Genomic DNA, 20,976 nt, shown 5'->3' with positions numbered 1-20,976 from the left:
CAATTAAATCCTTTGAATCTCAATTAAATCCCCCCACAAGAGTAAAATCTCTCAAATTGTAGTAGTTTACAAACTTTTCAAAATGTTCTAAATTTCTCTTAAATGTAATTTTCCCTTTATCTGTCATTTTCAACAAATTACCATTTTATTCTCATTCAGCCTCTGAAAAACTTCTGTCCATCTGACAGAACATTCATCATCCAAGTTAAGGGTTGGCTTATTCATTCAGTTTATTCTTGAGCATCTGTACCTTGGTCAAGAGTCTGCTGACATACAGATGAAGGAAGAGCTTCTGAAGTACTTCAAAGAAAGCTTTCAGTCTTGAGGTTAACTGAGATTCAGTGCATATATCCCACCCGTTAAGAGTGCACATGCAGAGGCCAGGTCTTCCAGGTCATGCAGAACACCCGAGATGGTTATACCCACATCGGCTGGAGGAGTGCTGGCATCAACTCTTTCGATGGTGAAGATAGCAAGGGTAATTTGTTCCAGCTCCCTCTGAACAGCTGTAGCTTAGACACAAAAACATAGAAAAATGGCATCCAGTTTAATGAAGTAAACACAATATTAGGAACATGCACCCCAGTGGGCCACTATTTTAGACTACAGATTCAACAATAAATATACATAGTTTGGGTATACAAGAAGATTTCCCAAAACATTTAAACAGGTTCCATGCAAATTACAACAACAACAACAACGTTACAACATGCAACAACATTAGTATTTAGTATTTTAGTATTTATTTATTTATTGTCATTGTCAAGAACAATGAAATTGCGTTTGGGGCTTCCATACAACCCAAAAAAAAGAAGAAAATAATAAATACCCCTTAAAACCCAAGTGTACATATTTAACCCAGTGTGACTCCAATGCAATAAGACAATCCTTAGCAATAATGTTCGTAGAAATTCAGACAAAGACCTGAGAAACATGACAAAATACAACAATGCAACCCATTCAATATTATTGTACTGTGAGATATGATATCAGATATGATAGTTATCTATTTAAGAAAGAGGGGGGGGGGCAGGAGGGGGAAGAGAATAAAGATATGATGCACCAATGCAGACCAGTTCATTGCTATTAAGAAGTTGGATATGGTTATTGTCCGTGAGAGGGGGGCAGAGAGTTCAGGAGCCTCACAGCCTGTGGATACAGGCTGTTGGCCAGTCTGGATGTTCTGGCCTGTATAGACCCGTACCTTCTCCCTGAGGGCAGCAGATGGAAAAGGTGGCGCGCAGGGTGATGTTGGTCCCGCAGGATACTGTGCACCCTCCTCAGACAGCGAGTGGGGAAGATATTACTGATCTCTGGCAGACTTGTTCCAATAATTCTGCCAGCTTCTTTCACCACCCGCTGGAGTGCTTGCTGATCGGCCTTGGTGCAGCTGGGGAACCACACTAGAAATCCATACGTCAGAACGCTGCTGATGGCACAGTTGTAGAAGTTCAACATCAGAGATCTGGGAATGTGTGCGCTCCGCAGTCTCCTCAGGTAGTAGAGGCGCTGTTGGGCCTTCCGTACAACTGAGGTGATATGGTTGCCCCAGGACAGGTCCTCGGTCACAGTTACCCCCAAGAATTTAAAACTGCTCACCCTCTCCACCGCCTCACTGCCAATGAAGAGAGGCAGATGGTTGTTATGACCCCTCTTCCGGAAATCTACAATGATCTCCTTGGTCTTTTTGGTGTTTAAGACCAAGTTATTGTCGTGGCACCATGACTCTAGTTGTTGCACCTCTGTCCTATAGTTTGTCTCATCATTGTTGGATATAAGTCCGAGCACTGTAGTGTCATCTGCAAACTTAACAATGAGATTGGACGCGCAGGAGGAAATACAGTCATGGGTGAAGAGAGTGTATAGCAGAGGGCTCAGAACACACCCCTGAGGGGCACCGGTGTTGACCACAAGGGTGGAAGAGGTGTTCTTACCCACTCTGACACTCTGTCTACGGTTAGTGAGGAAGTCCACAATCCAGTTGCACAGAGAGGAGTTAAGTCCCAGTTGGTGGAGTTTGGGACGGAGTTTGTATGGCCGGATGGTATTAAAAGCCGAGCTGTAGTCTACAAAGAGGAGCCGTGCATAGGTGTTCCTGTGTTCCAAGTGCTTCAGTAATGTGTGCAGCACTGTGGCGATCGCATCCTCGGTTGACCGGTTCTCCCTGTATGCAAACTGTATTAGTTATTCAAAAATTTGGTTTAATACAGATAAAAAACTAAACTAAAATTACCAACCAATTATTCTTTGAAGAGGATGCTTGGGTCTTCATTCAGGTAAAAAGGTAGTGCCCTGAGGACACACTCCCTCCCCTTTTCAATAGTTTCCTTCTGTAGAGAGTGGCAGAGATACAGGAAGAGAAAACAGATATACTTTAGGATGACACAAACTCACATTATACGCAAAATGAATGACATATCCACTGCACAGATAGACATGTACACAAGACCAACTGATCATCACATGGACATGAATAGTTAACCTGTTGGGCAGGGTTTCCACCACATTATATATGTCCATAATGGAGGTAAAGACAAACTAATACATCATCTTTTTTGCATTCAAAAACTGATCTTTAACATAAAAACATTCACTTATGGTTTAACCCAAAATTGAGGGATCAGATTTTACACAAGTTTAGGTAATTTTAATTTTCCAAAGTTGTGGGTACCAAACTTTGTCTTGCTTAATATAAATGTAAGTGCACTGTGCAGCTACCATACACTAGCTGTTTAAATTTGAAAATGATCTTATTAGCCATAATATTTTGCTACCAACAGAATAACGCACCTGTGTGGCAGGGGCCAAAGTTTGTCTAATTTTCTTCCCTGCAACGCCTCCTTTTTTCTTGAAGACTTTTATGAGCTGGTCATTGGTGTATTGGTCAAGTTGTGCAAAAAGCCTTGGAACAAGTGGAGCAGTAGTAATCCTCACATATTCTGCTTCCACCTGAAAACATGTCAACAAACACAACATACTGTACTGTAAATATACATACTATATGTACACATATACATACTTTATAACTAAAACTAATGTAGAAAGACCTCATTAAAGCTATAATTTTAACACAAACATTTACACAAAATGCTAATGGAGCCATTACAGCTTTTATTGTTATTTATAAGTTCCAAAAAATATTGATCACAGCTGATCTGAAAAGAATTTCATGCCTCAGGCCCTTGAACTGCAACCTTTACCATGGTTCAGATGTGGAGAAGAAATAACAGGGGCATGGGATGGGTCACAAAAGAAAACTTAACTTATAAAACAGTTTTGTTTTTAAAAGTATAACAGTTCACATACCACATACAAGCTCAGCAGTACCACATACACCACATCAGTATAGGAGGGAGCAGGTAAAGGCAGGATCTGAGATTTATAAAGTAAAACAAGAAATTCATTACTTAATTTCAAGAAGCAAATTATTGTTTGAATTACAACTAAATAAAATACTACTCAGAAGAAAAGCAAGAGATTGACACTGCCATGTGCTAACTTTCTATAGAAGCAATTATCACCAGGTCTGTCGACCTCCATTGTCTGTCCACTCATATGTCTTGAATAATTTTATTTAAAAAATTAAGTGTGTACTTTCACAAACTGTAATTTATAACTACATTGATATGTATAACTCCGCTAGGAAACATGCTGTATTTACAGACCATTTTTACATAATACAGATTACTGATAGAGCAGAACAATGGTGTCACAGTGGCTTTCGCCCTTGACTTTTTGGATTTTAAATGTCACTTTATGCTATCCTTGCTATCCTATTCGATATTTACGACTCTCGGATTACATTAAAGGAATCCCAAGAAAGCAAATGGAAAAATAACCCCTTGAAAGAATAACCCCATGAACCCCTGTAGCTAATCCCTTAATAAAACAAAAAACAATAAAAATGTTTCTTACACAGTCCACAAAATAAGCATGTCCAGGACCCAGTAAAACTAATGTAGAACAAGCGCACGCAAACGATATAACATGTCTTGTAAGACAAACGCAAAATATAACCATGCTGGACGTGTAGATACTACACAACATAGTCAAAGAAAAAAGTGGTCTTACCTCTCAAAGAAACAGCAGCTTGGCGCCAAAACAACGTTTTCAAGTTAAATTTGAAGTCTTGCGCATGAGCAGGCACAAGCCGTGAAACCTTGTTGTTCTTCGCGGTTTTATTACAACTGTTTTTGCATTACTGCCACCTTGTGGATATACAAAGTATATCGATCCTAATTGACTTAAATGTTATGCCATCAAGTAACACATTAGTATTATGTACATTGAATAATAGACACAATTACGTAGACTTGATTAGAAAAACATATGTTAACTTAACAAAAACATATTTTAAGTAAAATGAAAATAAATAATTAATATACACTGAACAATCCACCTCATTCGTTTTTTTGAGTGAGACACATTTATAAGGAACCTATAAATATTTCTAATGTTTCTAATCATCTTTCAAACTTTGTTTCATGAGTTTGTCATCAAAGCCCGGCTTTGTGTTCAAGCTGAAGAGGTCAGCTGGGCATCAGCCTTCTCTGTGAACTTCCTGCTCCAAGATCTGAGCGCGCTCACATCAAGGGGATCGACTGAGCTCCGCCTCCCCCAGTCACAGCCGTTATCAGAGGAACGTGTGTGTGATGGCTGCACTCACAGCCACACAGGGGTAATATCAGCATATTAGTGCTGAGGCTTATACATAACGTTGCATTCACATCTGTCTTTCTTTAAATATAGGAATTAATTTACAGGACAATGAAGAACTGGTTTTGGTTTAGAGTTAATTCACGTATCCACATAACACTGCATTCTAAAATAAGTGCGCACATTTCAGTTTACACTGTTATGTATGATTAATCTTTGTTTTCTGAGTTACCTTAGTTGCAGCTGCTCCAGTCCCTTGATTGAGGAGCCAAGACGTGGAAAAGGGGCGGAGCAAGCCTTGATGGAAAACTGCAGATTGGCTCATTCCATAACTCGGGACCATGGGGGGGATCGGAGTTCATGATGTTAGTTTCAGTTGGGTTTTGTGTGTTTTACCCCTTTTTGTGGGCTGATTAGCTGATTATTATTTATGGGCCCAACATTTTGAATCTTTTTGCAGGATTGAACTATGATGTTTTGGGGTTTAATAAAAAATCTCTTGTTTTTGGACTTTCACCTGTGGCTAAGTTTCCTTCGCTGCTCGGTCCATCTCAATGTCACACAGATAAAATAAGGCTGTGATCATCACAGCGCTCTGTAACCTGTGCTTAGTTACCATGGTGACTTAGCAGGTAACCTCACACCTCTGGTCAGGCCAGCTTCATCTATCATCGGTCAGGGTCAGAGGTCACAGGGAGTTATCGACTCCATTGGTCAATCCAGGATTTATTAATGTAGCTACAAGTGAGTCGGCAGGAGGGCTGCAGGCAGCATCGGACCAATCAGGAACACAGACAGGATGACATCAGATCAGGATGAAGCAGGTAGCACAGCCGAGAGCTCGTCACAGCCTGGTCCACCTCATCGTGAGACCAGCTCCGCTTTCCACTGCAGCCCTGAGAGCGAGCACGCGTCCGCCCAGGATCGTGTCCTACTATTACAGGTAATACCACATGGAACCACACATATACTTTAAAATCCTGCTGCAGCCAACAGGAACACGGCTGGAGTAAAGTTCCTCTGAACTGACCATCAAACACAAGCGCTCTGGCTGTCTGACCTCTGAGGCTTCAGGGAATTATATCATTTTCCAGAGATCTGATTGGTTAGTTGGAGGTGATCTTTAATGCCATTTTTGGATTACATGTGACAGTAAACACAGTCCTAACAAACCTCAGCTGTCCTGTGGACTCTGTCTGAAGATGTTTGACCTTTCCTCTGACAGGGTGGTGACATACCTGGGGCCAGGTGGGACCCGGGTAACGTGGGACCACCAGCGTTTAGAACTGAAGAAGCCTTTCAGAGGACGGGTTAAATATCTTCAAGAACCTACCTCAGGTAGTCTCACCATGACCCAGGTGACCGAGGACCTCCACGGGTGGGTGACTGAGCTCAGTCCTAAACTTAGAAACTAATGACACTTTTACACCCGATGTTGGTGGTTCTGGATCAGGAAACAGTCATTGAGCATTAAAGAGGCGGACACAAATCGAGGACAGAAACCAGATTTATTCTCACATCAGACAGAAACAGGATCCACCTGATCAGGACCAAACACTCATCCTGAAACCAGGTTTCACTGGGCTGGACTCGAGCCCAGAAAGATGCCAGAGAAACAAAACCATGGCAGGGTGCTACAGTGGGGGGAGGAGCTTCAGCAGCAGAATCAGGGGCGACTTCGTTTACGGTCCAAAGTTCCCAATACAGTCCAGGAAGATTAAGTTCAAAATCCCAAGATACCAAGATTACCAGGCTTAGCCGCTGGGAGTGGCCAAAGTCCAGAGTGTTATAAGTACATGATGGTGAGAATTAAAGCAGCAAATCCTGGTGAAAGCGCCAGAGTTTGTCAAGAGAGGAGTCCTGGACAGTTAGGACTCCGAGACGGGGTCCTGGACTGGTTCTACGGGGTCTTGGACTGGTTCTACGGGGTTCTGGGCTGGTTCTGCTGAGTCTGGTTCTTCCTCCTTCTGGACTAGTTGTAAAGACTGCTGGAGTTCTCCAGGTTCCTTGACCGGTTCTCGGACAGGTTCTGCGGAGTCCTCGACCGGCCCTCTCACTTTCTGAAGTGGTTCTAGCAGTTCTGGACTCAGATTTCGGGTTTCAGCAATGAGTCGTTTGACACCAACCATCCATTGGCTAACCTCAGTCACATGGTCAACCATAAGAGAGCGATGGATGTCATCAGCCGCGTCCCAGCGACCCTTCTGTAACTCTGAGAGACAAACAGACGAGTGATCACACAGGTGAGTGAACACTCACCTGTGTGATCACACAGGTGAGTGAACACTCACCTGTGTGATCACACAGGTGTGCAGTGAGACACCTTACCTGCAGACAGGGTGTCCATGCGCCTCCTGACAGGCAGGCTCAGTCTACCCGACCTCCAGCTGTCCTCCATCAGGTGAAGGCGCTTTGCCACTTCATTACACACCTGAGCCTGCACACAGGTCAAAGGTCGCTCTGAGTTAAACACATTTTTGTGTTAACAGAAAAGGAAATGACTCGTTGGCCTCTCGGTGGCCCAACCTGGTACTGCAGGTGAGACTGACGCTCAGAGGTGATTTGAAACATCTGGTTATTTCTCTGATGAAGATAATGGCTGTGTCCCAACTCAGCGTCTGCAGCCTTAAAGGCCGCATTTTAAGGACGATTACGTCACAGCGACGAAGGCTGTCCCAATTCGAAGGCTGCTCGAAATGCAGCCTCAAACGCGTCCTTCATTTCCCTGAATTTCAAGGATGTGGCGGTGTAGACAGAACAATATTTGTCTCTTATATATAAAACATCTGCATATACACTGTCACAGGTACTTGTCTTTGAGTGAAGATTTAAGGTGACAGGACAAATAAATAAATGCAACTTGAATCTTTGACCCAGAGTTCAAGCTCACTGCTGTAATAACTAATAATGATTAATATAATAACTATAATATTGGCCATATTATATTTACATTACCACAGTGAGATGACTTTAGTCTCATGAACAACAGCAGCTAATTGTTAATTACTAGCTAATCTTAAACGACTGTTCAGCACAGGAATCATGTTTGACAGTCGTGTGGTCTCAGCCTCATTAAACCACACAGAGCTCGTGTAGAAACAAACGAACAAAACACGTTCTCCTTCATCTCTGTCAAACAAAGCTGTGTGAAACGTTTCCAGTTAGTATCATGGTTGCTAGGCAACCTGGGCAGCGCGACGGAGGCTAGACCGTCCCGTTTCACAAGCCTCGCACTTCCGGCCTTAGCGGTCTTTGAGTGGGTGGCCCTTGAGGACCGTTAAGGCTGCAGACCCTGAATTGGGACACAGCCAAAGTTTCAGCTCAGGGTCAAAGGTCACTTTGTGCTACAGTAACATTCACTGCGACGTGGTGGTGCCCCCTGCTGATGTAATATATAGAGATTGACAGACCACGTGACTTTCGCGCATTGCATGACGGGTACTCGTGGCAAAACAATCCAAGTACCGCATCAAACGCCAGCGTTTGCAGCACCGCAAAACGTTCATTCTCCCGTTCCAAAACCTTCTTGCGTTTTCTTTTCCCCCCAAAAAGGAATGTACAAAACGAAGGAGAACAATGCCGGTCCGTACAAAGACGGACTTGATGAAAAGTCAAAGAAAAGATACGAGGAAAAAAATCAAAGGAGTGAAAGGGTCAGACCCTTACGAGCACACAGAGTGGACAAAAGACGTCAGCGTGCTGCCCAACTTTCACCACGCTCAGATTTATAATTATACGGTTCTTGGAGTGAGTGCATACACTCATGAAGTTTAGTAACTTCAGGTCACTGCAACAAGCCCAGGTACAGTTTACCGACGGATGGGTGCAGGACCTTGAAATGCACCGTGTAGAAAGTACAGAGCATCGTACGAACAAAGGTAAGTTTACCAGTCTCACAAATCGTCGTCATAAATACACATTCGTTAACCGTTTATTAATAGGACCTTTGAGCTCAACGGTAATTAATTAGTAGTGGAAATAATTTCTGGTTCATTACAGAAATGTAGCAGTGACAATAATACTGTATGTTGTAATCGTACTGGGCAATTAGTGATACAAAAACCTGTTTTATCCTGTGAATAAAAGTATATGTTTTTGTCAATGTACCATAATAACAGAAGCGAAACACAATATTGTGTCAGGACAATTCACTATTTATGCACAATAAATAAAGGAGCATAGCGCGACAATTTCTGTTCAGCGCCAGACTTGCTTGTAACCTATATCACCAATTATGTTATGAAAATGACGCATTAACAACCAGTGATTCCTGAGATTAGGGACAAAACAGGTTTTAATTTTCTAAAATATATTTTTTGATTTTTCAAAAACATATTTACATATAATTGTTTGAAGACAAAATCATAGTTTTGTTGTATAAACATTGCCTTGGTTTGTCTTTTATCTGCCCGACATGTTTTGTCCCTTCTCTCAAGAATCACTGCTACAACAGCAGACTGAGCTGTGTGTAAATGCTTGGAGCAGACTAACCTGTGAGAGTTCTGGGACATTATATTTGCTCTTTGAATGGCTGCAATCCAGACCATCCGTGGCTCTTTGTTACTTCGGAAACATGGCTCGAACAATTTCTCTTCAACGACGTAATCCGTTAACAACGATCTCTTTACTCGTCGGCTTCCCGTGGCTGTCATGCGACCGGCTACTGCAGTTAATAATACAACGGCTTCTTGCCATTTTGTGTTTCTTTTTATCGCTGTGACTGTTTTCATGTGAAAGCCTGCGTGCGCTAGTACCGCTTGCCACGAGTTCCCAGAATCCTTTGCGGTTTTACCCCTGAATGACGTCATATTTTGAACTCACTTTCACAGCGCGTCTGCAGGCAGCGAGCGCTCCGTTCAGCACCGACATCACGCCCTCAACTTCAGGCTCACTCTCTGATTGGCTGATCGCAGCCTCTCTCTTAGTCCTCATTTGCCCCAGATGAGGAGGAGGGGGCGTGGCCACAGCACCAGGTGGGGGTCCAGCTGGGAGAAACCACAAATGTCTCAGCTGTCAGGTGTAAACTCACCACATCTCATTACAAACCTTTCTTACCTGGGTTGAGTAGAGGCGGAGCTACAGCACAGGGAGGTGGTGCGAGAGGGTTGGAGGAGGGAGGGGCTGCAGGTGGGGCTCCTGCACCTATAGGTGAAGGTCATTATTAAGTATCTGGTTGTAGTTCTTAGCAGCAGGTGGATCAGCTGACTGTTTGTTTTATTGCTTGAATCAATTTATTATCAACAACAACATAAAATTATGGACAAAATGAAATACTGATTCACTCCATAAAATGTAAAACATAGATTATAAAATACAAAAACCAACTATTTACAATTCTGCTATTAACTACTTAACAACACAACACAATATAAATGAAAATATGCAAAACAAAGCGCAGACGCACGTTCTCCGTCATGCAGGCAGGATTGTTTGGAAGTGCATTCACAGGATTCAGAATAAACTTTCTGAATCCTTAAACATCAGCAACTGAAAATAGTTGGAAATCAAGTGCGGTCATGTCTGCAGGTCTTTATCAGCCGAGTCGTGTCTTGCTGGGTCAGACTTCTGCAAACGCTCTCATAGAGCTCTGGGTTGGTTCAGGGTTGTGGTGGTGTAGACACACTGGCACCTTCATTAATATCACACTCAGCTGACTGTGTTTGATCTCCCCCTGCACTGATGGGTGGACAGTTGTCAGGTTGCAGGTTGTTTGTGCAGCTCTGTGCGACAGCGTCTTCTTGCAGACTCACACTCTGCCTTTGTGTTGTCAGTAAAGCTGAAATGGGTCCAGATGTTGCTTCTTTTCTACCTTTCTAATGTCACCATGTTGTCTGTTGTTGCCCCCGGCTCTCTCTCTCCCTCCCGCTCTGTTCCTGTGCTACTGTGAGTGTAACTGCCGCCCCTCCCCCCTCTGCTCACCACAAACACAAGGCTCACGTGCGGCGTGAAGCGAAAAAAAGTGCGAGGAAAAAAAAAAGAAACACGGCTCCCAATAAGAGCCGTTTCATTATCGAGCGACACATCACTACTGTTCGTACCTGAGGTCAGCGCTGGAGGCGGTCTCTTGTTGAGGAGGTTCCTCTGTGGTCCGTGGGCCACCTGAAGGCCATAGGAGAACTGAGGGGGGTCGTTCCAGCCCCGCTCCTGGTTACCTGCTCAAAGAGTTGGGAGTTTTAAACCAGCTCTAAACGTTCCTCAGTAAGAGCTGCACGCAGTCATGTCTGCTCCACTGCTCCCCGTACAAATGCTTCCTGAAGGGCCGAGCTCACAGAATTTTGGTAAAATGGCCTGTACTTATATAGCGCTTTACTCGTCCTTAAGGACCCCAAAGCGCTTTACACGTCCACACATCCACACACTCATTCACACACTGGTGATGGCAGCTACATTGTAGCCACAGCCACCCTGGGGCGCACTGACAGAGGCGAGGCTGCCGGACACTGGCGCCACCGGGCCCTCTGACCACCACCAGTAGGCAACGGGTGAAGTGTCTTGCCCAAGGACACAACGACAGAGACCGTCCGAGCCGGGGCTCGAACCGGCAACCTTCCGATTACAAGACGAACTCCCAACTCTTGAGCCACGATCGCCCCACGATTTTCTACTTAATGGAATTAAAAATGGAGTCTGAACAACAGCGAAGAGCGTTTCTACTTTTGAGAACACTGCTGACGGCAGGGACCTGACAGTCTGCAGAATTCAGATAAAGACGTGGTCCTTCCACCTGGGACGTTTCAGGTAAAGGTGAGATGGTGTGAGGTTCAGGGACAACACAAACTCACATGACTCACATCACGCAGGAGGTGGATTGTGGAGATTCGTTACTGTGACTCAGATGTGACTGATTATTGATCCCCTCACTGGTCACATGATCCATCCTCTAATTTAAAGCACACTGGGATCAATATCTCAGTTTGCCCTGTGACAGATGGCTGAAGCTGTTCATGTGATCAATGACCCTCATCAGTCAGACAGAAACACACCATCTGATGCCTCGTAATCAATAACTGATCAATGAAAGCAGCTCTGGAATCTAAAAACAGCAACACTAACGTTGTCCACGTGTGTGTAAACATAAGGAGGTCAGTCAGGTCGTTTATCGAGCCGTCACTGATCACGTGATTTCCGCTATAACCTGATCAGGACTTTCAGTTTGTGGAAACATCAAATGAAACTCCTGTTTGCACCTGGATGATGATCATCTGGTGCATGACTCGTGAGCCGAACCTAAATACACTCAGGATTAAGAAACACTAACATTTACAGGTGTCAGGTGTGTGTTAGCTGGCTGAAGCTTCCGCGAAATGTAAAACTAACAAGTTTTTGAATGAGGTTCGTCTCGTCTTTCTTTCCACGCGCGGTGTCTCTGATGTTAGATAAACACAGACTCCCTTCGGAGTCAGCTGACCACGTGATTGCAGTCTTGTACTACCTGGCTCTCAGGTGATTCTGTTCCAGCTGAGCAGGCGGACTCATTTACGTGTCCAGCCAGTCCAACCAAACTCCGGTTCATCATTCTGAACACGCAGACTCCACTCATAGAGAAATCAGCTACAAACGGCATGTTTAAATCAGACATAAATTCAAATGTAACCTTACACGTACTCATACAAGTCGCAACAGCCAGTTACCGTTAAATAAAACACTAACCCTCCATTTCTATTTTATGGATTGTTTGCTGGCCGAATGTCGAATAACAACCCAATAACTGGCACCTGACACAGATTATGTTTACACGCTATTTATTTACTGCCTGTAGTCCTAAAAACTTTAAATTCACAGATTTGTGAATGAAGTTCGTCACTGTGTTCTGTTAATAGACGATGAGAGGAGAGCAGATCGTTACCGGGCACGACGCCGTTCATTAACATTAATGTCCTTCTTCATGGAGGCAGAGCCGCTCTGTGCCGGGAGGAGGAAACTCACCGGGTTTAACGTACATGTCCTCCATGTTGGAGTCCAGAGAGCAGCGGCGGGAAGCTGGGCTAAGCTAACCGGGAGGCTAATCCACCGAGCTAAACAGGGACCGAAGCTTCGGGGCAACTTTGGTCCAAATTAAACTTAAAGTAAACCGACACAGAGTCCTGCTGTGGACGGGACACGCCGGGCCCGGGTCAGACTACACGGGGAACGGTTTCCGGTTTCCGGTCCAGCTTCAAAATAAACGTTTCTTGAAACGTTTATTTATTTTATATTTTTCTAATATCACTCTGAATAAATATTATAGCATTTACACAGACCAATATTAGAAAGGATATGCATTTTTATATGTATTTTTTCTTGTTCAAGGAGAGATAGATGTGCAAAAGCAGAGAAAACTCTTCTGTCACCACTGAATTATTGGAATAAAATAAATTGCTGCATATAAAATAATAACCTATGATAAAAATAATAAAAATATAACATTTAACAATAATATTATACAATAACTGAGTTACTTAAGTGAGTAAATATACATGTTTTCTGATTATGACAAGCAAACAAAGAAACAAGATGACTTTTTAGAGTTAATAATTTATAAATGTTAGTAAAAGCCCAGAAACTAGAAAATAAAATAAACGATTATAGTGTTGCGTTTAAACATGTTCTTACATGTAATGTTAAGGCTTTTACTTTGAAAAGGAAATGGTTCTGTATCTTGAAATGTCTCGAGCTTCACGAACGCCCAACATTACAAACATTTCCGGGACACGTGGCCGCTGTGTCACAGATATGATGACGTAGTGAGACACGCAGTGAGCCTGAAATAAAGAGAGAGCGAGACTGTAAACAAACTAATGAACCTGGATGCAGTCATTAGTTGATCTCTGGAGTATTTTATTGTGAAAGTCAAACTAATAACCGTGTATCGTGCTCCCGTTAGTGAAGTGAAAAGTGAAACTTTGATCCAGGAAATAGAGGTTCAACTCCACAAGACCATTTTTAAACTTTCTCACCTGAAGTTCCTCATCAGTTACAGTCTCTGTACTCGACCCCACCAACCTGTCACATCTGTGTCACACCTCTTAGAGCCACTGATAATTAATCATTTATAATCTTTCATTTCTCAGCAAATGATTTGAAAACAAACAAAATGAATTGCCTGTCACCATATCTAACGGTCAAAGTAATCACACTCCAGTCAGGGGTCCCTCAGGGTTCTGTCCTCGGTCCACTGCTCTTTAGCCTGTACATGCTCCCACTTGGTACAATCATAACGAACCACAACATCTCCTGCTGTTCCGTGCAGATGATCTTATGATGTGACCTCTGTCAGCTGCACTGATGACATTAACTGCTGGATGTCTAAAACCAGGCAGAGATACTTGTTCATATTTATCATCCCTGTCTCTGAAGCAGGCCATGCCATCCTAATACAACCTTGGTCCGCGTAGTCGGCAATAAGTCAGACTGGTTTCCAGTGGGTGTTGCACTCAGCCAGGGCTGCCCTCTGTCATCGATTCTCTTCATAACTTTTATGGACAGAACGTCTAGGCGTAGTGAAGTGTCTGAAGGCTTCACTGGGTGGTCTCAGAGTCTCTTCTTTGTTTTTTTGTAAAAAATGTGGTTCTGTTGGCTTCATGGAGTGCTGGCCTCCAGCTCGCACTGGAACGGTTTGCAGCCGAGTGTGAAACAGTGGGAATGAGAATCAGACCTCCAAATCTGGAGGAGTATTAATCTCTGTCTCTCTTCCACAGCATGTCTTTATCCTGTCTTCCTTCTCTCACCCCAACCAATCACAGCAGATGGCCCCGCCCCTCCATGAGCCTGGTTCTGTCGGGGGTTTCTTCCTGTTAAAAGGGAGTTTTTCCTTCCCACTGTCACCAAAGTGCTGCTCATTGGGGGTCATATGATTGTTGGGTTTTTCTCTGTATGTGTTATTGTAGAGTCTACTGTACAATATGAAGTGCCTCGAGTTGACTGTTTACCAGACATTATGTGAACGCGACCACAGTAGTAACACTGAGTTTTTTACAGTGAAGGGTGAGATAGGAGAGGGAGGGGAGTGATGACATCAGCAGGAGGAGGAGAGTCAGGGAGAGGGAGGACAGAGAGGAGAGGAGGACAAGCAGCATCGTTTATCAGGCAGAGAGGAGGGAGAGAGAGGGAGAAACAAACGCTGGGAGAGCACAAAGGAGGAGAAGAAGAAGACTGATGGTGTCGTCGGAGAGAGCGCCAGCCGGAGGAACGAGAGACACTGAGAAAGACAGACAGAGAGAGAGAGAGGCGAACGGGAGAAGACGTTAACAACCGTCCTCTGGGCCCGTGTGTATGTGTGTGTTGGTGATCAGCTGATTGGAACACACGTATTGGAGGGCGGAGCCATGATGGGCAAGGACTACATGTTGGCCATCATTATAGTCAACTATGATGGTAAGACACACACAATCACACATACATGCAAACAGGGGTCCTGGTGCTGCTGCTGCCTAACCAGGACCTGCTAACGTGTTTGTCCACAAAAATGAAACTGCAGCCTGTTAGCATAATCTCATGACCTCTGACCTTTTAGCTTCACTGCTCTGACACAGACTCATGATTCTGAACTTGTTAGCTTATGTTCGTTGTGTTAGCATGTTGTCATGATTGAACCTTAGAGCTTTAGCTTCAGTCTGTGTCAGTACATCATGTATGTAGCCAGCAGGTGCACCTTTCACACAGTTACTGTCAACGTGGATTATCCAGCTGCAGCAGATCTGTCAGCACAGCCACCACTGTAGTCAACGTTAAGCTGTCAAATGTATAAATATAAACAGAAATATTACTGGAGGCAGAGAGGGGGTACACAGGTTCACAGATATTTAAGAACATTTGTTGTTGTTGTTATTTGGGGTCTGTTAGCATGATACCATGTGTTAGCCCTAGTCTGGCTCTAGAGTTTGTTTGTGCAGGTACGTGGCTACACGGAGCGAAGCATTTGGATATATAACCTAAGTGCTCACTTTAAGTCTTCCAGCTAACCAGCATATGAGTGCTGATTGGAGGAAAAGTAACAGAATAAGCAGAAATAGTCTTCAGTGTTTTTATTGTTTGTTAGCTTCACTGGCTAACTGACTGACCTTCTGGTGTTCGGGGTCCTCATCAGGCCCAAAACATTAGAGAGGGACAGGAAAACACAGAGGGACACAACAAAGTCTACAGAAGGACGGTGGTGTTTGTCCTCCATCACTCGTCTTTTAAAGGGTCATTATGAGCTAAAGCTCCGCTGCAGTCGGTACACAGGACGCTCAGGTCACAGCCTGTGAAGTCAGCTGTTTGTATCCAGGGCTGGACCAGACTCAGAGCTGCCATGTTTCTCATATATATGCAGCGTTGGGAAGGTTACTTTTGAAACGTATTCCACTACAGATTACAGATTACATAATCCAAAAAGTATTTTGTAACATATTCCGTTACGTTACTCAATGAGAGTAACGTATTCTGAATACTTTGGATTACTTATTATATTATCATGCTTTTTTACATTAGGTAAGGCTGCACTTTTTGCAGCGATCTCGTATAGAAAACTATTCCTCGCGTATAAAAAACAGGTCCGCGGCTCTGAACCGTAGTAAAGGGACCTCTGGCTGATACTCGGGTTCGTGTCGGCTCGTAGCTGAAAACTAGCTTTACTTTGTTGTCTGGGTCAACTTTGCTAGCAGAGACAGAGAGAGGCGTTGAAAGGCTGCTGCAACGGAGCTTATTGTTTCAGAGGAAAACACGAACACAGCGTACAGTCGAGTCTTAACAGCTTAGTTACAGCTGGGCTCGTCAGGCTCTCTGTTTGGCTGCAGTGGTTATTATTATATTTACATGCTTCCAGCTCCCGTTTCTGCTCGGTGACAGCTCCTACTTTTCCTTTTTCTCCCTCCTCGCTCACAGACACATCACGGGTCCATCCTCCCTGCAGCACGGGCTACGCTGCCCATCAGGCTACATGCTTTAGGGCAGCGGTCTCAAACCTTTTTTGCGCCACGGGCTGGTTTATGCCCGACATTATTTTCATGGACCGGCCTTTAAGGTGTCGCGGATAAATACAACAACATGAAACTAGTACCGGTACCGAAAAAAAGAAGATTTATTCATAACACACGTGAAAAGACCGATAAAAACGATAACAAAATAACGCTGAAAACCGATAAAACCCTGAAAACCAAACATTTCACACCTGAGCCTCAACTCTCGTGGCCCGGTACCAAACGACTCACGGACCGATACCGGTCCGAGGCCCGGGGGTTGGGGACCGCTGCTTTAGGGCGATGCCCGTAACACTCTGCCTGTTGCCTTCATATTAAATCATTTTTGTGAATAACTTATTCCTTCTTATCATCATGCGGCCGCGAGATTGAGACACAGACATTAGAGCCTCGTTTTGTTTGGGGCGTGGAAACCAAAAACAGAGAGGGCGTAGCCGAACATATGAAACAGGAAGTACCGCCGTGTAATCCCTTTATTTCAACAAAGTAACTGTATTCTGAATACCACCTTTTTAAACGGCAACTGTAACAGAATACAGTTACTCATATTTTGTATTTTAAATACGTAACGCGGTACATCATTCATTTCTATTATTCATACCATTTAAAACAGCCGGGTCGCACATGTACAAAATAATGTCCCAAATACAGATTAGAAAATGAATAAAAAGCTAAGGCGGATTTTTTCTTGAAAAAACAAACAAAAAGAAAAAAAATAACAAAAATTTGTAACTTTGACCAACAGATGGAGTCTCTCTTATTATTATTATTATTATTATTATTATTATTATTATTATTGTAAAGGAAGCTTCCCAAACACGGGATAATCAAAGTATTTCTTATATTCGTATCTCAGTCGTTTGTAACCCATATCAACTACTCCCTGTCACATGACCCATGTCAGCTGATTTGAGGTCCCTCTTCTGATTGGCTCCTCCCACGTCGCGGCAACTCTGAAAACCGGCTGTGGAGGGATACTTCCGGGGTTCGACTCCTGCTGTGGCTGTGAGCTTATGGTATTTAGAACGGTGTTGGAAAACAAAGCATTTTCTCCCCTCAATTCATCTTTAAACTTTAAACTCAGCGGTCAGGTTTTTTTTTCCCTCTTTGAATTGATCTTCTTCATATTGAAGTGGCGAGCCGGTAGGACCATTCTTTCTTTTCCCCCACTTAGCCGTCTTTGGATTACGGACATATTTCCCCCTTGTATGAAGCTGGACCCTAAGGAGGAATACCTTAAAAGTGAACTTTAAAAAGAAAAGGACCAAAAAAAGGACTCTTAGCAAAAGGACTCTTGCACAGAAAAATCACAGCACTGATTTATTATTTAATTGTGGACATTTACGTTGTGTGTTGTGTTAATTATTTTGTTCCATTTCCCCTTTCCCCTATTTATTCAATATATTTTTGGTACAAGACATTGCAGTTTTTGGTCTCATCATTCACACCATCTAGGCTCCATAAAGAACTATTTCTTCTGCGCGTCAGTCAGTAAATTCATCCATTGACATAAACTAGTCCTTAAATAACTTAGCGTTACACGTTGGTGCCGTCTCAGTCCTGAACCAGCAGAAGCTCAACGTTCAGCTTCAACATGAACATTTATGAGACAAACCTTTAGTTCATGCTCAGCAGGCGTCTCTCCCTGTTTGGGGAAACAGACTAAAATCAAGGTTTGGATGAGCGTGACTTTAAACTTTCATCTTAATCTGAAACACGTGTGATTATATACCAGGAGTATTAAATCCCCCACATGACTGAATGTAAGCGTCTCAGTGTGTATAAGCTCCCCATCACAGGTAACTGTCGTCTGACACAATCAGTGCTCTGCTGTGGGAACGACTTTCAGGCCGCAGCTCTGCTGGTCAGCAGCATGGCCCCGCCTCCCCGTCTCAGGCTGATCGTATCGTTGTCTTTTAATCAGCCCATTCAGCGTCTGGTGTCTCGGAGCACTTATTAATTATTCACAGCTTCTCCGGTTTCCTCTCTTCCTCTAACGCAGCGTGACCTCCGATCACCGCCGGCCTCTCCTGTTGTAGTTTTTACAGAGATATCAGGAATAAAACAGGAAGATTCAGAGCTCAGAGAGTCAGCAGTGTGAGAGCAGAGCAGGAGGCCTGAAGGACACAAGGTGGTGGACGTGTCCGTGCTCGGGGCACAGCTCATAGAAACATACAGACTTATGTTCAGGCTCAGGATTCTCCAGAACCACCCAGGACCCTGCAGGGAACCAGAGAAGCAGCTCGTTCAGAATCCGCCTGAGAAAACGTTTCAGATCCACGGACGCACATCTGAACATCGCTGACTCAGTGCAGAGAGCAGCCAATCACAGAGCGTTCAGCTGCCTTTAAAAGGACGCTTTCATTAAACGTGAGCTGCTGAATGTGTCTATACAGAAATGCAACCGCTCACTTCATTGAATTTAAAATGATTGTAAGTGCCGTTGCTTTCAAAGTGAACCGATGCAGTTGTGATGTGTCAGCGCTGACTGCGCGTGCATGGACGTGTCCTCTGCAGCAGACAGCAGTGCTGATGTCCCGGGATCAATACCTGATCTGATGATGGGCAGAGCGGTGCTTTAACCCCATACGACCCGAACTCTCTTTGATATTTGGGCTGATTGGGACCTGATGAATGTAAAAACAAAGAATTACCTGATTTTTGTTTTTAAGGAAAAATGAGGATATTTGTTTAAAATTTCGATATTACAGTAGCAGCATAATGTCCTCGTAAGTGGACATCAGGCCCTTGTAGAGCAAAATTGAGTATTTTGGTCTAAATAACCCAAAATGTGATGTGCACATATGAGGACGCAGGTTAAAGCAGCTGTGAGGTGATGGATGTCTGAGCTCAGTGTGTGGACTCAAAGCTGGAGCTGACAGTGAGCAGCATGTTTCAGCTGCACACAAAATGAATGTTTGTCTGAACTCTGAGTTCAGAACATTTGAACATTTTCACATCTGAAAGAAGTTTGACGACACGATTAGAGATGAGTGCAGTAATGGGATTACTTTGGCTAGTGCTTTATTTGAACCCTGACTCGCATTTATGGATGGAGTAACACTCATCATCATCATCATCATCATCACGGGGTGCTAGTTGGTTTAAACAGAAGACTAAAATAATTTAAGAATATTTAAGATTTTGTAAAATCTTCAACGAGTGTTTTCAAACTCAAAGTAAACTTTATTGTCATCTCTGCCATGTACAGTTCAGTATATGGAGACGAGACGACGTTCCATACAGAGCACAAGAACAACATATAGGAAGAGTACGAATAAGAATAAATCTAAAAATATAAAGGGGAGTAAATGTACACTTTGAGGTAAAAGGGTTAATAACAGTCTAAAATTTACAATTGAGATTTAAAGTGACTTTGTTTAGAATGACCAACATAGCAGCTTCACAGTGTGAAACAAAGTGATCAACATAAGCAGGAGAGCAGCATCCAGCAGTGGTCTGTGGAGTCCAATAGAGTCACTTTACAGTTTGTGTGTGTGTGTGTGGGGGGGAGGAGCCTGTGGTGAGTTCAGCTGCTGTCCCGCAGTCTGCAGGATCGGCCCCGGTGCTGCAACAGCGTCTGCCGTATGGGAGGGAGGAGAAAAGAGTCGTGTGAGGGGTCACGCACGATGCAGGAGGCCCGACTGATGCAGCGTTCGTGAAAGATGCAGCAGAGGCAGAGATGTTCGATGGTGTCGGCAGCTGCTTTGACGATCCGATGCAGCCGGCTGCGGTTGCCAGCTACATCCACTGCTGTGACCTGCAGGGGGCGCTGTTAAAAATACTTACTGATATAGACAATACAAAAGGGTCTAAATGTGAAGGCGCACATTCATTGGCTAATCAGTCGATCACAGTTTGTCAGCCAATGAGCGTGCTCCTGTCGATGCTCCAGTCTATCACACGTGTGATAGAGCGACTCATGAACAGAACAGGAACCACACACATCGCCCACTGGTGGCCATCAGATTGAATGCAGGTTTAAGCCCCGCCCATGTTCTCAGAGACAGAAGCTTGCTCCAACAGTTCACATTTACCTGCTTTGTGTCCCTGCAGACAACATCTGGACAGACCAGAACCTGCTGCTGGACCCAGACCTTCCCTCTGGCTGGAGAACCATCAAAGACTCCACGGGAACGTACTACTGGCACGTTCCCACCGGCGCCACCCAGTGGCAACATCCCCGTCTTACAGGGACACCGCAGCTGCTCGATGCCCAGGTGAGAAGAAGCAGACCTGCTCCAGTAAACCTGCTCAGATTGACCCGGTCACCTCAGGCTTTTCTTCTTCTGTGGTGTCTCAGCAGGAGGAGGCTGGACAGCAGAGCTCCAACAAGGAGACAGAAGGACCACCTGAGGACAGGTAACACATACATGTGCAGTAT

General features: G+C 44.0%; 2 protein-coding genes across 9 annotated transcripts in view; one reads left to right on the top strand and one right to left on the bottom strand.

Moving 5' to 3' along the window:
* Positions 1 to 6,145: 6,145 nt before the first annotated feature.
* sra1 (steroid receptor RNA activator 1) lies at positions 6,146 to 12,816 on the bottom strand. Of its 3 annotated transcripts, none has more exons than XM_026180974.2 (6): positions 12,583 to 12,816; positions 10,695 to 10,808; positions 9,712 to 9,798; positions 9,478 to 9,641; positions 6,985 to 7,093; positions 6,146 to 6,868 (listed from the first exon to the last, which is right to left on the bottom strand). In XM_026180974.2, the coding sequence occupies exons 1-6, from the start codon at positions 12,605 to 12,607 to the stop codon at positions 6,525 to 6,527; spliced, it is 843 nt and encodes a 280-aa protein (XP_026036759.1). In that variant the 5' UTR covers positions 12,608 to 12,816; the 3' UTR covers positions 6,146 to 6,524. The 3 variants fall into 3 exon arrangements, with proteins under 3 accessions (XP_026036759.1, XP_026036760.1, XP_080163779.1); XM_026180975.2 differs by having other exon boundaries at positions 12,503 to 12,796; XM_080307653.1 differs by lacking the exon at positions 10,695 to 10,808 and having other exon boundaries at positions 12,583 to 12,796.
* A 1,846-nt stretch (positions 12,817 to 14,662) lies between these two features.
* Positions 14,663 to 20,976, top strand: part of apbb3 (amyloid beta (A4) precursor protein-binding, family B, member 3) — an 18,248-nt gene continuing 11,934 nt past the window's right edge. For 5 of the 6 annotated variants that reach the window (XM_026180968.2, XM_080307641.1, XM_080307642.1 and 2 more), the window contains exons 1-3: positions 14,663 to 15,009; positions 20,649 to 20,812; positions 20,896 to 20,954. In XM_026180968.2, coding sequence (XP_026036753.1) covers positions 14,961 to 15,009; positions 20,649 to 20,812; positions 20,896 to 20,954 — 272 coding nt within the window. In that variant the 5' untranslated portion in view covers positions 14,663 to 14,960. The remainder of the gene's footprint in view (positions 15,010 to 20,648; positions 20,813 to 20,895; positions 20,955 to 20,976) is intronic. The other variant, XM_080307643.1, reaches the window with a different exon arrangement.

Source organism: Astatotilapia calliptera, chromosome 10 (assembly GCF_964374335.1).
Source record: "Astatotilapia calliptera chromosome 10, fAstCal68.1, whole genome shotgun sequence".
NCBI lineage: Eukaryota > Metazoa > Chordata > Actinopteri > Cichliformes > Cichlidae > Astatotilapia > Astatotilapia calliptera.
The sequence above is the reverse complement of the archived record's forward strand: the minus strand, read 5'-3'. Positions and strand labels throughout refer to the sequence as shown.